Below are 18,826 nucleotides of genomic sequence, written 5' to 3'. Positions count from 1 at the left end.
ACAAATAAAAAACAGATGTAATACAGATAAACAAATGAAATAACTTGGCTTATTGAATATCAGGTCCCTTTCTGCAAAATAACTTTTTTGTAAATAATATGATTGATGGTCATAGATTTCTGTTTGACAGAAACCCAGCTAAAACAAGACGATTACATTATTTTAAATGAGTCTACTGCCAGAGATTACTTATACAAACGTGAGCCATTTCCAAGAGTTAAATGGGGAGGTGTTGCTACAATTTATAACAATATTTGCAGAGGACGGGCTTCAGGTATAACTTGTTTGAAGTAATGTTGTTTCATATAAGATTATCCAGAGAAACAATTGTTATTAATAAACCCCTGTGATGTTTGTACTGGCTACTGTATACAGGCCACCAGGGCACAATACAGAATTTAACAATGGATTTGATGATTTTCTATCTAAGCCAGTGCTGGATGCAGATGAAGTTTTAATTGCTGGTGATTTAAATATCCATGTTGATAATGAAAAAATCAGCATCCATAGTTATTTGGAATTCTATTAGGGTTAGACAACGTGTCAGGACCTACTCATTGTGGAAATCCTACTCTAGATTTAATACAGTCACATGGAAGTAATGTTGATGGTGTTGAAATAATACAGCCAAGCAATGATATCTCAGATCATTATCTAGTCTTTTACAAACTTTATATAGCTAAAAACATTCTGCAAATTCTGATCCTTGTTACAAGTATGGTAGAACCAACACTTCTACCACAAAAAGGCTGTTTTGTAAGTAATCTTCCTGATTTTTCTCAATTCCTCAGCTTATCTAATAGCTCAGAACAACTTGATGATGAAACAGAAACTATAGACTAATAAATGAAAAGAAAATAGAATACAAAAAGATTAGAAATGTAGTTAGATTTGTTTTTTAAGAATAAAATTAGAATAATGAGTGTTAAAGTTAGAGGGTCAAATAAAGATGGAAGAGATGGGTTTTAAGCCAATTCTTGAAGATGGCTAAGGACTCAGCTGCTCGGATTGAGTTGGGGAGGTCATTCCACCAGGAGGAAACATTTAAATTAAAAGTCTGTAAAAGTGACTTTGTGCTTCTTTGGGATGGCACAATCAAGCGACGTTTACTTGCAGAACGCAAGCTTCTAGAGGGCACATAAGTCAGTTGTATATCATATTCATTATATTCATTCATTACATACAGACTAATTTTTCTGGGTTTTTTTTTTCTGTTTTTTTTTTTTTTTCCCCAAATGTTTATTTCTTAAAATGTTGATGATTATAACTGAAAACTAAGGAAAATATCTCTGAAAATTAGAATATTGTGAAAAGGTTCAGTATTGAAGACACCTGGTGCTACACTCTAATCAGCTAATTAAATCAAAAACACCTGCAAAGGCCTTTAAATGGTCTCTCAGTCTAGTTGGGTAGGCTACACAATCATGGAGAAGACTGCTGACTTGACAGTTGTCCAAAAGACAACCATTGACACCTTGGACAAGGAGGGCAAGACACAAAAGGTCATTGCAAAAGAGGCTGGCTGTTCACAGAGGGGATATTCACAAAGAGTGGACTGCAGCTGGAATCAGTGCTTTGCAAGACATGGGTTTCAGCTGTCGCATTCCTTGTGTCAAGCCACTCTTGAACAATAGACAGCGTCAGAGGCATCTAAAGACAAAATGGACTGGATTACTGCTGAGTGGTCCAAAGTTATGTACTTTGATGAAAGTAAATTTTGCATTTCCTTTGGAAATCAGGGTCCCAGAGTCTGGAGGAAGAGAGGAGAGGCACAAAATCCATGTTACTTGAGGTCCAGTATAAAGTTTCCACAGTCAGTGATAGTTTGGGCTGCCATGTCATCTGCTGGTGTTGGTCCACTGTGTTTTCTGAGGTCCAAGGTCAACGCAGCCATATACCAAGACGTTTTAGAGCACTTCATGCTTCCTGCTGCTGACCAACTTTATGTAGATGCAGATTTCATTTTCCAACAGGACTTGGCACCTGCACACAGTGCCAAAGCTACCAGTACCTGGTTTAAGGACCATGGTACCCCTGTTCTTAATTGACCAGAAAACTTGCCTGACCTTAACCCCACAGAAAATCTATGGGGTATAGTGAAGAGGAAGAAGCGATATGCCAGACCCAACAATGCAGAAGAGCTGAAGGCCACTATCAGAGCAACCTGGGCTCTCACAACACCTGAGCAGTGCCACAGACTGATCGACTCCATGCCATGCCGCATTGCTGCAGTAATTCAGGCAAAAGGAGCCCAAACTAAGTATTGAGTGCTGTACATGCTCATACTGTTCATGTTCATACTTTCAGTTGGCCAAGATTTTAAAAAAATAATTTATTTGTATTGGTATTAAGTAATATTCACATTTTCTGAGATGCTGAATTTGGTATTTTCCTTAGTTGTCAGTTATAATCATCAACATTTAAAGAAAGAAAAAACATTTGAGATTCATCAGTCTCTGTGTAATGAATTGATATAATATACAAGTTTAACTTATTGAATGGAATTAGTGAAATTAACTTTTTGATGATATTCTAATTATATGACCAGCACCTGTATGTAAATTACAACCTATGCTCTCAATGTTAAATGCAAAAATGTTAATTAATGCGTTCATGACCTCAAAGTTACATTATTGTAATGCCTTATTGGGTGGTTGTTCTGCATTGCTTAAACAAACTCCAGCTTGTTCAAAATCCAGCTGCTAGAATTCTCACCTCAGTATTTGAACGAGTTCTTATTGCATTATAGTCCTCCACCTCTGCTGTGTTCTATAAACTCTGTCAATTTGATAATACCCAGAATTTCAACTGCAGGTGGCAGATTGTTTTCCTATTTAGCGTCAAAACTCTGGAATAACCTACCCCACACTGTTCGGGAGGCAGACACACTCTGACAGTTTAAATCTAGATTAAAGAACCATCTCTTTAACATGGCTTACATTATGTCATAACACATTTCTAATATTCAAATACATTAAATTATTTTTAGGCTGCATTGACTAGGACAACCAGAGATGGGAATACGATATGTACTTGCTTCATCCTTAGAAAAATGGCATCTGATACTTTCTTTTAGTCTGATACTTTCTTATTCCGAGGTCACGGTAGTCAACAGATCCAGTCTGTATCCAGATCAGATGGTCATTGCAGTCACCCGGATCCAGTCAGTATCCAGCCCCGATCGTGGATCAGCACCTAGAGATGACCTTGACAGCCCTGAATGTCAGCAGAGACCAGGATAGCTAGATGAGCCTAAGAAACAGATCCCCAGTGCTTGTCTCCTAGACGGCCACCGGGAAAAGACCACAGGAACCAGATGAGTCCTCTGCACAATGTGACTTTGCTTCAGACTGGAATTGAACTGCTGGTTTCGTCTGGCCAGAGGAGAACAGGCTCCCCATCTGAGCCTGGTTTCTCCCAAGGTTTTTTCTCTATTCTGCAACAGATGGAGTTTTGGTTCCTTGCCTCTCTCACATCTGGCTTGCTTAGTTGGGGACACTTAATATCCATTGATATCCAGTGACTTCATTGCAAAGATACTATTTCAACTGAACTGAGCTGGATGATGACATCACTGAATTCAATGATTAACTGCCTTTAACTGAAAATTTAGTGTTTACTATTTTCATTTTGCATTATTAACACACTATTTTCCTTTTAATACTGTAAAGTGCTTTGACACAGTCTGTATTGTTAAAAGCACTATATAAATAAAAGTGACTTGGCTTGACTTGAAGTTTAAGATTGCTTCAGTAAGAACTTGGTCTATGTTCACTTGTTTTAGCTGTGGATTCGTTTACAAACAAGCCACAATTTGACTCAGGATTTTCAGAAAGTAAAACTAAAATATGATGCTCTGCAGATTAGCCTATATTAGATTCAGCTGCAATGTCGCAATGGAGGGAGGAATAAAGGACAGAAAATATAATATTACTTCTAAATTAAGATGACATTATAAGTGGACCACAGAGAAAAAAAAAAAAAAAAAAAAAAAAAAAAAATATATATATATATATATATATATATATATATATATATATATATATATATATATATATATATATATATATATATATATAAAAAATGTAATTCATGGCCCCTTTAAGGAAATTAAATAATGTGTTATGTCTTTATTACCTTTGTGCTGCTACATAAATGATTTCTGACCTGTGCATATTCTTGTCAGTTTCCTGGCAGTCCCTGTATCCTAAGCAGAAAATAATGCTCCAGGTTCAATTCAGTGGTGTTTTCATATTGATTTAACCTAAATGCACCTGATTCAGTTGTACCCCTTTTCTATTAACCATTCACCTTGATAATAATAGAAAAGTAAGAGGGTCTGTGTTCAGAGACTGACATGACCAATTAATACTTTCCAAAGGTGATACACAGCTTAATTTATCAGGCATTATAGTAGATCCTTTTATCTTATACATATGTAACAATTACTCCTATACGTATGTATAAGTATAAGAAAAAATAGGTCACCCTTTATATTAGGTGGCTTTAACTACTATGTAATTTAACATTGTATACTATTTACTTATTAATAGTGTACATGTGCATTATAAGCAACATTTGTAGCTACACTGTTAACTGTTAACTTATCCCTAACCGTAACCCAAATCTTTACTTCTAGTCCTTGACCATACTTGACAAACTTGTTCCCTCAAATGTGGGAATTTCCCAGAAAAAATAAAGTTACACCTTGAATCTATAGTCATTTATGTATTTAATGTTAAGTAGTTAAAGCCACCTAATATAAAGGGTGATGGTTTTATGTATGTTTTATGTTCTGTGGCTGCATGCTTACAAATTGTTTGTGGGTGCTTAGCCATCAGCACCCATTTTTTATTTATTTTTTGACTGATTTATTGCCTTGTTAAATTTAAATGGTATTGTGATGCGACAAATACATTTGTAAAAACACAAATGTTTTCTTTCAGACAATATCATTTTATTAAAGCTAATTTATAAAAATGTTCTTTAAAGTAGTTTTAGAAAATTTTGCTCGTTGCACCACAGGGCATGTCAAATATTCATATACACATGTACATATGAGGTGGTCTGAGAGCATTAAAAAATTATAATTGCTAAATTAAATTCAGAAAAATTATATAATGCAGTGCTTCACCTATTGGTAATTTATTAATGTATGTGTCACTACAATTTAAACTACAATTTACAAGTTTTCTCCTGCTTCTTTGCTTTGTTTTAGGGCATCTGGGACAGTATACACAGCTATAGACATTGCCACAGGACAAGAGGTTAACCAGAATGTTTCAGTTTTATGAGTGCATCCATATTTGCAATATTGGCCTCCTTCCCTTTGCTGACCACTTTTCCTTTTACGTTGTTCAGGTGGCAATCAAACAGATGAATCTGCAGCAGCAGCCAAAGAAAGAGCTCATTATAAATGAGATCCTTGTGATGAGGGAAAACAAAAATCCCAATATAGTCAACTACTTGGATAGGTACAATATTCAGTCTTAATATGTATTAAATGATTAAATGTAATGTATACCAGTGTGTGTGTGTGTGTGTGTGTTTGAATATGAGTATTTGGACTTATTCAGGAACATAACAAATTTTAATGTATAATAAATGTGATATTAAAAGCATTTTCATACAGAATGTTAATACTCAATTTAATGGTGGAAAGAAAATTAACTAACAATTATATAAATCTATATTTGGAGGCAAAAGTCAGTAAATACAAAACATTAATCATTAAAATGCCAAACTAAATTAGATTTTTTTTTGTGTGTGTGTGTGTGTGTGTGTGTGTGTGTGTGTTAGCAAAATTGTTTATATAATAGAACATACATCAAATTTTTTAACAAATGTTTTGTTAAACTTTGCACTGTAATGTTTTCTCAATTAGATTAAATGTTTCTGCTTGCAGTGTTCTCATTTGTACATCATTTTAGATAAAAAAAAAAAATAAATAATAATAATAATTATATATATATAAATATTTATCAAAGCATTAAACTTTTTTTTTTCCTCAACCTGACATACCGAAAATTATCTATATAGATACCCTATCATAGGTACCATATTTTACTATCATATTTCCCTTTAGTGGTCAGGCTGATGCCTGTAATATAAATTGTTTTCATCTTTCTGTCTCAGTTTTCTAGTAGGAGATGAGCTGTGGGTGGTGATGGAATATTTGGCAGGTGGTTCACTTACTGATGTGGTAACCGAGACCTGCATGGATGAGGGACAGATTGCTGCAGTGTGCAGAGAGGTAACAAACACAAATTGCACAACATATAGTATATGCAGAGTGTAATGTATATTGTATATTAGGGGTGTAATAATACTCTCATGTCATGATTTGGTAAAATAATTTAACTATATTTTATTACACAGCTCTGTGGAAAATTTGATTCTAAATGGTCAATCGCTCCATCAAGTGGTGTGTTATTCCCAGATAACAACCGCCAAATTGAAAAACACACCGCTCATCTGGGTACTACAAATTATCTTGACTGGTACTACTTATATTCTTAATTAGTCACTCCGCCATCTTGTGACTGAAAACACTTACAACGGAAGGCTTCAAAATTAATTTCAACATATACATGTACATGCACATGCACATTATCCCTTACTAAAGCTAAAATAAAAATCCAATTGGTGATACCAAAAAAAAAAAAAATATATTGATTCCACATAGCTAAAATTACAGAATCATACTATACGCATATGCTCTATCGCAGACAGCATACATTAAAAATGTATTTCAATATATTCAACTTAAGCTTTTTCAATAAAACTAAATATTCAATTCATTTCAAGTTTATTTGTTTACTTTAAACTTGACAGAGAATTAAGTATCTACAATATTTAGTAGTAGCTTATCAGTGGTCAGTTTGTGTGCATATGACAGATATGTACAAAAAATCAATTAAAGACGTAATCAAACAGATTATTATAAGCAATTATTATAAATAAATAAAATTTAATTCATGCATTTAGCAGATGCTTTTATCCAAAACGACTTACAGTGCATTCAGGCTATCAATCTTTACCTATCATGTGTTGTATATTATATAAGCACACTTGCAAAATTTGGTAGTTCTGTATGGTGAGGTTCTCTGATGGGTTGGCATAATTTCTTCTCAGGTGTTCTGGATACAGACTGGAGCTTGTTTAAATCCTATACCACGGGAAGTAAATATTGTTTCTCCATGGGAGAAACAAATAGAGACATAATTAACATAGCTGCTGTTCCAACCAAGTAAATTTAGTAAGTTTAACCAAAGCTAAAGAATAATAACGCACATTTGATCAGATATAACTGGAATCCAAAACTATGAGAGACATTATTTGAATGCTTGGTGAAAGAGATGTGTTTTTAATCTAGATTTAAACAGAGAGAGTGTGCCTGAACCCCGAATATTATCAGGAATGCTATTACAGTGTATGGGAGCCAAATGTGAAAAAGCTCTATCTCCTTTAGTGGACTTTGCTATCCTAGGTACTACCAAAAGTCCAGTGTTTTGTGATGTAATCTAATATAGTTGAGTATCATCAGCATAACAGTGGAAACTAATCCCGTATTTTCTAATAAAATTAACAAGGGGCAACATGTATATTGAAAATAGAAGGGGACCTAGGACGGATCCTTGTGGTACTCCATATTTTACTGGTGATAAATGAGATGACTCCCCATTTAAATAAACAAAATTGTAGCGATCGAACAGGTAGGATCTAAACCATCTTAGAGCCTGCCCTTGAATACCTGTATAGTTTTGTAATCGATCTATGAGTATGTATTGATCTATGGTGTCTAACACAGTACTAAGATCAAGTAAAACTAGCAATGAGATGCAGCCTTGATCTGATGCAAGAATCAGGTCATTTGTAATTTTAATAAGTGCAGTTTCTGTGCTATGGTGGGGCCTGAAACATTACTGAAATTGTTCATACAGATAAAGGGGCTCAATTGAGCAGACACAACTTTTTCTAAAATTTTAGACATAAATGGAAGATTTGAAATAGGCCTATAATTTGCCAGTTCACTAGGATCTCGTTTTGGTTTCTTAATAAGAAGCTTAATAACCACCAGCTTGAATGGTTTTGGGACGTGACCTAAAGATAACGACGAGTTAATAATATTCAGAAGCGGTTCTTCGGCTACAGGTAACAACTCTTTCAGTAATTTTGTGGGAACAGGATCTAATAAACATGTTGTTGGTTTAGATACAGTGATACGTTTATTTATCTCTTCCTGTCCTATAGTAAAGCACTGCAGTTTATCTTTGGGTGCGATGGATGAAACTGAAGTGTTAGACGCTGTAGAATCTACATTCGCTATTGTATTCCTAATGTTATCTATTTTATCAGTGAAGAAAATTCATAAAGTCATTACTATTAAACGTTGATGGAATATTTGAATCAGGTGGTGTCTGGTAATTTGTAAATTTAGCCACTGTGGTAAATAAAAACCTTGGATTGCTTTGGTTATTTTCTAGTTTGTGGATATGCTATGCCCTGGCAGTTTTTAGAGGCTGTATTTGCGTACAAGACTACGAGTTTCTTTCTTGAGAGAGTGAGTATTACTGTTATACACAGTACGTTTTCCTCTAACCTTTTTCAATTTGATTGGAGCATAAGCTTCTAATGTATTAGAGAAAATAGTGCCCATGTTGCCAGTCATTTCGTCTAGTTCATGTGTATTTTTGGGTAGAAACAGCAGTTGAGATAGATCAGGCAGGTTATTTGCGAATCTGTCTTTGGTGACTGTAACAATAGTTCTGCCCAGACAGTAATGCTGAGACATATAGTTAATATCAGTGATATGCAGCATGCACGATACAAGGAAATGGTCTGTAACATCATCGCTTTGATGTATGATATCTATATCAGTAAGATCGATTCCATGCGATATAATTAAACCTAGTGCATGATTAAAGCGATGAGTGGGCCTGGTGACATTTTACTTGACTCGAAAAGAGTTTATTAGGTCAGTTAACACAAGTCCTAATGCATCATTTGAATTATCAACATGAATATTAAAATCTCCCATGATTAGTGCCTTATCAACTGTAACCAGAAGGTCTGAGAGGAAATCTGCAAATTCTTTTAAGAATTCTGTATACGGCACTGGTGGTCTATACACAGTAGCCAGAGCAAGAGATACATTAGATTTATTTTGTATGTCTGAAGGTGTAACATCAAGCAGAAGTATTTTGAATGAGTTAAACCTGTATCCTGTTTTCTGGGTAACATTGAGAATATCACTATATATTGTTGCAACACCTCCGCCACGGCCAGTCTGACGGGACTCAAGCTTATAACAATAGTTTTTTGGTGGAGTAGACTCAATTAGACCAAAAAAATCATTTGGTTTTAGCCAGGTTTCAGTCAAGCAGAGTACATCAAAACTATTATCTGTGATCATATCATTTACAATAACTGCTTTGGGTGTGAGTGATCTAATATTTATGAGCCGAAACTGTAAAAATTGTTTTTGTTCATTCAATTTACATGTTTCTGGTTTAATCACGATAAGATTTTTTCTAGATCCTACATTAAATTTATATTTTGACCTCACTATTCGGGGAACAGACACAGTCTTAATAGATTGTACAGTGCAAGTACTTTTATCGTTTAAGCGGGTGGAACAAGAGTCATCATAATAGTTATTTGAGAAATGTCTTACTAGTCACATGGAGCGAAGTGTCCTGGAGATGTTGTCAGAGAGGAGCTCAGCTCCGACTGGGGTGCAGGCCATCAGTGCAGAAAAGCCTAGGACGCTCCCAGAAAAGATTCCAGTTATTAACAAATAGCAGTTTCTGTTCTCTACACAATGACAACAACCGTTCATTTAAAGCAATAAGTCTACTAAACCTTTTGTGTCCTCGCCGATACGTGGGCAGTGGTCCTGACACGATCGTCACCGCGGGGAGACGATCAGGCTCCTGAAGTCCGTCTTCAGCGTCTCCGCTCTTTACCTTCGGCTAACATAGCACGGACATGTCGGGCGATGAAGTCTCCGATGATCAAAGTGTCACGTACTGTCTTACATAGGGGAGTGAAGCAGATCTCAGGCACAAAAAAGCCTAGGATGCTCCCAGACAAGATTACAAATCTACTGAACATTAAGTGTCCTCGTTGATACGTGGGAAGTGGTCCTAACATGATTTATTTATTTTCTGTTTAACTTTATCTGCCATGAGAGTATCTGAGACTTTGCATATGACAGAGTATCTGCCATAATGTGTTGCAATGGGTTACGTTTTCATGTTTGACTGGCAGACTGGCATTCTGACACAATGAGCATCTTTTATGTCAAAGGACCACTAATCTCCACAACAGTAACTTAATAGGAAGCTAATAACACAATAGCAAGTAAAAGTGAGTTTATGAGTAAATGCAGGACCAGAGATGGCGATGATGAGATGAAACAATGTCCAGGTAAGCAAGCACTTAGTGACACAGGGACACTGTAATACAGCCCAGTCCAGACGTGAAGATCCCGTGAGGTGAGTGAAGACAACAGAGATCCGGAAGTTTACCACGGTAATAATCCGAGAGATACTGAAGACGTGAAGGTGTACGTGCAGGACAAATGAACAGGCAGCAACAGTAACTTGTCAGGCGGGAACAGATAGGAACATCCAAACAACGATCTGACAAAAGACAAGGTAGAAACAGAGAGACTAAATAGTCAGCGCTGATCATCTGCAGCTTGCGTGCTGCTCAATAATGGCTGGGGTGCTGATCAGCCCAGTGATCAGCGGCTCCACCCACACACACACCAACACAAACACAGACAAGAGAGAGACGGCAAATTCATGAACCATGACAGTACCCCTCCCCCTAAGAGCGCCTCCTGGCACTCCCAGCGGAACCTCCCTGTTGATTGTAATCATCAATAAGGGAGTGATCCAGAATGTCTCTAGCAGGAACCCAACTTCTCTCCTCCGGACTGTAACCTTCCCAGTCCACCAGGTACTGGAACCCGTGTCCCCTCCGTCTCGAGTCCAGAATATGATTAACTGAAGACATAGGTTCCCCGTCTATGAGTCTCCACGGTGGGGGAACCAGGGCCGGCGGATTAAGTTGAAAACAAAAAACAGGTTTCAGTTTGGAGACATTAAATGTGGGGTGAATTCTCCTGTACAAAGCCGGCAGTTTGACAACTGACAAACCTAACAACGAACTGACAAAAGACAAGGTGAAAACAGAGAGACTAAATAGTCAGTGCTAATCATCTGCAGCTGGCGTGCTGATCAGTCATGACTGGGGTACTGGGGTCAGCCCAGTGATCAGCGGCTCCAACACACACACACACACACACATCAACACAAACACAGGCAACAGAGAGACGGCGAATTCATGAACCGTGACAGTACACAAAATGTCTAAAATCATAAATGACTACTAAAAACATCCCCAAAACCTTGAAAAGAGGTAGGTCATTATGTATTCAAATACAACAGCCAATGTCAAGTATACAAAAGAGTTGTCTGTAGTTTTATTAAAATTACAGTATGCAATTTGAGTATAGCATGATTTACATCATCCATGTCTGGTCTGGATATGAACTGGATCTGGGTGGCTACAGTGATCTCAGAATAAGAATGGAAGAGACTAATGTTATCGTAGATGCCATTCTTTTAACGATGTGGCAAGAACATTGGGTGTTATGGGAAGTGTTCCCGGTTCCGGTTTACCTAATTAATGCAGCCTAAAAATCCTTTAACAGATTTGGATATTAGAAGCGTGTTAGTGTGTTATATGTACGCCAGGTTAAACTGATAGGTCTTTAATCTAGATTTAAACTGCAAGAGTGTGTCATGCCTCTATAAGAATGTTAGGTAGGTTATTCCAGAGTTTGGGCGCTAAATAGGAAAAGGATCTGCCACCCACAGTTGATTTTGATATTCAAGGTATTATCAAATTTCCAGAGTTTTGAGAACGCAGCGGACGTGGAGGACTATAAAGTAAAAAGAGCTCATTCAAATACTGAGGTGCTGAACCATTCAAGTCTTTATAAGAAATAAGCTTAAAGATTTTAAAATCTATAAAATGTTAAATAAGTAGCCAGTGCGGTGTTGACAGAATCGGGTTAATATGGCCATACATTTTGGACTAGCTGTAGTGTGTTTATTAAGCGTGCAGAACAACCACCCAATAAAGCATTACAATAATCTAACCTTGAGGTCATGAACGCATGGATTGACATTTCTGCATTTGACACTGAGAGCATAGGTCACAATTTAGATATATTTTTGATATTGAAAAATGCCATTTTCAATGTGGCTTTCTAAGGAAATATTGCTATCAAATAGCACACCTAGGTTCCTAACTGGTGACGAAGAATTGACAGAGCAGCCATCAAGTCTTAGACAGCATTCTAGGTTAATACATTCAGAGTTTATAGGTGCTATAATTAACACCTCTGTTTTTCAGAATTTAACAGTAAATTCTGTAAGTAAATTGGTATGTTTCGCCGGGCCGTGAAGAAATATAGAGCTGAGTTTATTCAAAATAACCGTGAAAGCTAACACAGTGTTTCCTGATAATATCTCCCAAGGGTAACATGTAAAGCGTGAAGAGTATCGACCTCAGTACTGAGCCTTGAGGTACTCCATATTGCACTTGTGATCGATATGATACCACTTCATTCTACTAATTGATTTAACTTCTGCTACGAATTGATGGTGCTCATATACGTACAATTTAAACCATGCTAATGCACTTCCATTAATGCCAACAAAGTTTTCTAGCCTATGCAAAAGAATGTTGTGGTCAGTAGTGTCGAACGCAGCACTAAGATACAATAGCACTAATAGAGAGATATAACCATGATCAGATGATAAGAGCAGGTCATTTGTAACTCTAAGGAGAGTAGTTTCACTACTATGATACGGTAAAAATCCTGACTGGAATTCCTCACAGATTTTTCTCTAAGAAGGAATATAATTGTGAGGATACTACCTTTTCTAGTATCTTGGACAGAAAAGGGAGATTCGAGATCGGCCTACAATTAACTAGTTCTTTGGGGTCAAGTTGTGTGTTTTTGATGATAGCTAGTTTGAAGGTTTTGGGGACATATCCTAATTACAATGGGAGAAGTCACTTTATTAACATCAACCAAAAACAGTACAAAAAGATAAAAAAAACAAAACCTGCAAATGGTTACGCATCAACATGACCACAAACCAATGGGGCCCAAATAAGATAAGTTGACAACATAAGATAACAGCTTGGATAATACGTAATTTTTACTGGCCAGTTATGAGAAAAGACATAGCAATGTTTTCTAAAACTTGCTAGCAGCGTCAACAGACCTCTTTAAAGCTTCCTCCTAGAGCCCCACATGAGCCTCTCCCTGTTATTGGGGTGCCTTTTGAGCAGATGGGTATGAATATTGTTGGGCCGTTAGAAAGGATTTATTAAGTGAACCGCTATATGTTGGTAATTACAGATTAGAGTGATAGCTTACACCCTCCTACAATTGTTTTCTGTAGAGTAGGGTTTCCTAAAGTTATAGTTACAGATCAAGGCCCTAACTTTATATTGGAACTGCTGAAGCAGACGTATTGACTTTTGGGTAAAAAAAGGAATAAAGACCACCCCTTATTTACATTTACATTTAGTCATTTTGCAGATGCTTTTATCCAAAGAGACTTACAATTGGGTAACACATAAAGTGATTATTCTTAAAGAGGCAAACAGACACAGGAAGTGCTTGTAACTTGTAAGTTTCAGGCAATGTTCAAATAAGTGCAAGCTAGAAAGTGAAGGAATAAATAGAGAGAAAAATTTTTTTTACGATGAAGGAAAGTAGCATCGAAAGTGATGAGTTTTCAGCTGTCACTTAAAAAGTTTCAGGGATTCAGCATTCCGTATAGGGGTGGGAAGGTCATCCCACAAGCCAGGAACGAGAATGTTCTGGAAAGTGATTTTGATCCTCTCTGTGATGGTACCACGAGGCGTCACTCACTAGAGGCTCTCAGACTTCTGGAGGGGATGTAGATTTGTAATAGTGAGTGGAAGTAGGTAGGTGCTGAGCCTGTGGCGGTTCTATATGCAAGCATCAATGTCTTGAACTTGATGTAAGCCACAACCAGTAGCCAGTGCAATGACATAAAGAGAGGTGCAACATTTCAACACTTTGAAACAAATGCTTCTTAAGTTTCCAACATCCGAATGTGATGATTGGGATCAGTGGCTTCCATTTCCACTTTTTGCTAACAGGGAAGTTCCCCAGGCCTGGATTTTATCCATTTGAATAATTCTAGTGACAAGAGGTATGGGGGCCATCGATGATGCTGGAAGGCCCAATTGAATGGGGAACAACGTTAAGGTAAGTTCTACTAATATTCTTGACTATACGGTTCCGATGTAAAATAAGCTGGAAGGCATGAGTACATTGGCCAAGGAGAATAAGGTGGAAGCACAGAATTGGCAGAGGACTTTGTATGATCAGAGAGCTTGAGCAAGGAACCTTGAGCCAGGCACTCAGGTATTGGTAATGTTGCCCACTGATGCGAGCAAGCTAACTGCCAAATAGCAGTCCCCTTTGAAGTGTTGAGGAACATCTACATCGATCTCGAGTTGGATATTAATCATATCAGAGCAGCTGGGCTTGCCATTAATCCTTCCAAGTTTTGCCATTGCAAGAGCAGAAACTATTAAACCTCCAGTGTAGTAGCCAAGACTATAGAATACCCAATACATGTCACTGGTATAGTTTAAATGTGGATAAATGCAATGTTCCATATAGGTGCTCAATTGCAGAAAGCCCCGCCTTCTGAATAAAAGATCCAATCGCTAAAAGTTAGCGCTTCACTGCAGCTGCCATTAGAAGTCCCGGTTGTTATAGAAACAGTCAGTGCTCTTAGACGTGTTCTTAGGACTGGGCAAGTGCACTGGCTGATCTAACCTGAGAAATTAGCTTTTTATAATGCTATTTGAGCAAAAGTTTTAAAAACATTTATGACACATTTGTTGTCAGAAACTTTGGTGATTTCAAGTATGAAATTTAATCCTAAACTTAGTGAACAGTTTTGAAGAATTTTATGTTTCCCATTCAAAGAGATAGGAGTTGCACTTGGATGCTCGAGAGGCATTTCAAAGATGGCTGCCGAGTGACATGACTTGTCTTAAAGAGACTTCGGTAATAGTAAGTAGGGTTCTAAGGTTGAAAAAATACAGCAGCCCATAAACCTCTGTGAGTTAGACAGGGGCAATTGTAGTCACGTATCTTTATTGTATGTTTCATTTATTGTAATTTTTTTGTTTGTTTGTTTTTAAGTTGCTTTATTTTATAATGTTGTGTTGAAAATGAAAATAAAATCCCTGAAAGTTGTGTTGAGATCCACCGGCCGTTTTTTTTCTACTGGTTGCATCTTGCACAACATAGTTCTGTAATGCCCGGAATCACTCGGCAAGTGCATAGTTTGAGAAAGGTTTAATAATTGAACACTGTATACAGGGTAGTCCACAATTTTGTGATGGGTTTTCTGGGCAGTCTAGTTATTTTGTCTTTATTTTGCATTTATTAGAGGCAAATATACTGAACAACACACTTTCTTGTTCACAATAGACGAGATAATTACAGAACTTTTTATTAGATTTGTTTTTTGTGAATTGTTGTTTGTTGAACTACGTTGTCTTGGTGATCTGTTTTATTAAATAACTTCTGTTTAGTTTATAATCAAGTTGTTATTGTTTTGGTGAATGTCTGTTTCTGAGATCATAAAAAATGTGCCCCCATATGAAAATAAAATGTGTGGGCATTGTAGGTTTTCTGGTGACGACCCTGACATTATGTCCATTAATTATGGGATCGGGATTTGGTATCAGCACAAACTTAAAATTTGGATCAGATAGGGGGCACAAAAAAAACTGATATGGAGATCCCTAATCTGAATATGTAACAAATCTTTTTTAACACATATATTTTAACACATATAATTTTTGTACCATAATTTACAATGGCATGATATATTGATACACCCCTAATGTATACACACAAACTGCATTGCTATGAAGATCTGACTTGACTCTTTTTGAATGTGACTTTACAGTGTCTACAGGCTCTGGATTTCCTTCATTCTAATCAGGTGATTCATAGAGATATCAAGAGTGATAACATTCTGCTTGGCATGGATGGTTCAGTGAAACTGAGTAAGTTAAACAAAAATTAAACTGCCTTTTATTTTATTTGTATTACTTTTATTAAAATTCAGATTTTCTTTAGAAATGTCCTGTTATCCATAAAAGATCAAAATCTTAACCTTCTCTCTTTTTCTAAAGCGGATTTTGGGTTCTGTGCTCAGATCACACCTGAGCAGAACAAGCGTAGCACCATGGTGGGCACACCCTACTGGATGGCTCCAGAAGTCGTAACCCGGAAAGCCTATGGCCCAAAAGTAGATATCTGGTCCTTGGGTATCATGGCAATTGAAATGGTGGAGGGAGAGCCACCATATCTGAATGAGAACCCACTTAGGGTAAGACTTTGCAGAGCTTTATAAAGAAATATCATATATCTTGTTAAGAAAAAAAAAATCCTAAAGGCATTAAAATAAAATTGACGCTGTCATAGTCTTTAGTAGCTAGTCATAGTCATAGTCTTTCTATGATAAGTAAGTAGTACAGCATCTGAGTTGGGCACACATATGCATTGATTTAAGAATTGGTGATTGCCTGTTGAAGACCTAAAGGGTAAACCATTTAATCAGTTTAAATAAAACTGGGAGAAATAACGTTAATGTGTGCTACATTGTTACTTGGATTGAATGTAGAAACTTTTATACAATCGTACTCGGGCCCGTTTCATGGCAACCGTGCCTAGTGTGAGTACACCCTAAAAGTGATTTCGTACCTTACAATATTACTGTTTCAGAATTGTAATGCGTTACATTACTCCTGTATTACTTTTGATTTACTTTCACAAAAATAACTACAGAAGTAGAATGGTAGCACTTTATTTTACAGTCCTGTTCCTCATGTACATACTATGTAAATATTATAGTAATTACAATAACTATGTAATAACTAGGTACTAACCCTGAACCTACCCCTAAACCTAACCCTTCCCCATGTAGTTGCCTTGTGTTACCAGAACTTTCTTAGATAAATACACTGTAAGTACACTATAAGTACATGTTAGTACACGTACTGTAAAATAAAGTACAACCAGTAGAACTTAACATTATAAATTGACAAAATGTACTGCAGGGCATTTTTCATCCAGTAGAGGGCATACTGATGTAGCATAATGGCTGTGGGCTGTCCAGGCTACTAACAATATTTAGTTTATAATTGGCAAAGTAAAGACTCAAGACAATGCAAGAAAGGATGACAGCCAGAATCACAAACAATCCAAGTCTGTTAAAAGTATGGTAGAAGTAAAGCGATTATCTGGAAATATCTGTGAATTGATTGGGTCTATTGATATTAGACACAACAGGACTATAAGTAAACTCTAATGCCATGTGCAATTGTAAAATGATAGGATTCGCATAAATCCATCTCGCAAATGTACAGTCTTATGCCATTCACATAAGCCGCTTTTCCACTGAACAATGCGAGCAGGACAGAGTCATGCCACGTCATGCCAGTATCCTCATGGTACAACTGTATTATTTTTTTATTTTGCTAATCTCTTGTGGTCTTGCAGTTTTTTCCTTTTCTTTGAACCAAAAAAAAAATTGGGCCAAAAGTGTGTTGTAACACAAGGGTTACTGAACATGTACCAAGTAAAATATTACTGAAAATTGATTAGTAATGCCTTAGACTACTGCGTTACAGCAAAAAGTAATACGTTACTGTAATTTAATTACAGTAAAAATAGTAAAATAATTTAGAACATTATTTTAGTAAAAGTCTTAAAGTATGTGATATTTATTGTACTTAAGTACGAAAAGTATATTTTAATTCTTAAATGGACATACGTATTGAAAGTAAAAGTACAAATAAATGCAAAATGGAAAAGCTGCATATATATATATATATATATATATATATATATATATATATATATATATATATATATATATATATATATATATATTATTATTAAGTGTCCCCAACTAATCAAGCCAAAAGCAACTGTAGCAAGAAACCAAAACTCCATCGGTGACAAAAATTGAGAAAAAACCTGGCTCATTACACATTTGAAATCTTGCGCCCGCTTTCTGGATTAATTGTAAAGGTTTAATAGAACTGGCTGGAAGTCCTTCCAAGAGAGCTTTGCAATAGTCCAGCCTAGAAAGAACAAGAACTTGAACAAGGAGTTGTGCAGCATGTGCAAAAGAAAGGGCCTGATCTTATTAATGTTGAATAAAGCAAATCTGCAAGACTGGACAGTTTTAGAAATGTGGTCTGAGAAATTTAGCTGATCATCAATCATAAGTCCAAGGTTTCTGGCTGTTTTTGAAGGAGTTATGGTTGATGTGCCTAACTTGATGGTGAAATTGTGATGAAACAATGGGTTTGCTGGAACCACAAGAACCAGTATCTGACCAACATCATCCTCACCCTTGCCCACAGCCTCACAGGGCCTCAGACAGGAAGTAAATTAACTGAACTTGCAAGTCACATAGTTCTACAGGAAATTAACACCTGCTCAACGAGAGAAAGCACAGACCAGATGCAAAGAACCTTGCAGGATGGTGCAACAAAAGGAAATCGCCAGTCTTCAGGAGGCGCTAATAGCTGCTTGACACTGGAGCCGGAAAAAGCCATCAGACAGGACTTAAAAAGAGAACTGTTTCACACAAAGTCATTGTTAAAAACAGCATATGTGGAACTTAATGAGTGTGACACCAAAGCTGAGGCCTTTGAACTT

General features: G+C 36.6%; 1 protein-coding gene across 5 annotated transcripts in view; it reads left to right on the top strand.

Moving 5' to 3' along the window:
• LOC113084081 (serine/threonine-protein kinase PAK 3) overlaps nucleotides 1-18,826 on the top strand; it is a 302,344-nt gene that overhangs the window by 206,969 nt on the left and 76,549 nt on the right. For 4 of the 5 annotated variants that reach the window (XM_026254774.1, XM_026254769.1, XM_026254767.1 and 1 more), the window contains 5 exons: nucleotides 5,219-5,267; nucleotides 5,362-5,474; nucleotides 6,136-6,253; nucleotides 16,059-16,158; nucleotides 16,288-16,484. In XM_026254774.1, the coding sequence (XP_026110559.1) occupies nucleotides 5,219-5,267; nucleotides 5,362-5,474; nucleotides 6,136-6,253; nucleotides 16,059-16,158; nucleotides 16,288-16,484 (577 nt within the window). The remainder of the gene's footprint in view (nucleotides 1-5,218; nucleotides 5,268-5,361; nucleotides 5,475-6,135; nucleotides 6,254-16,058; nucleotides 16,159-16,287; nucleotides 16,485-18,826) is intronic. The other variant, XM_026254770.1, reaches the window with a different exon arrangement.

This window comes from Carassius auratus, chromosome 5 (genome assembly GCF_003368295.1).
Source record: "Carassius auratus strain Wakin chromosome 5, ASM336829v1, whole genome shotgun sequence".
Lineage (NCBI taxonomy): Eukaryota > Metazoa > Chordata > Actinopteri > Cypriniformes > Cyprinidae > Carassius > Carassius auratus.
The sequence above is the reverse complement of the archived record's forward strand: the minus strand, read 5'-3'. Positions and strand labels throughout refer to the sequence as shown.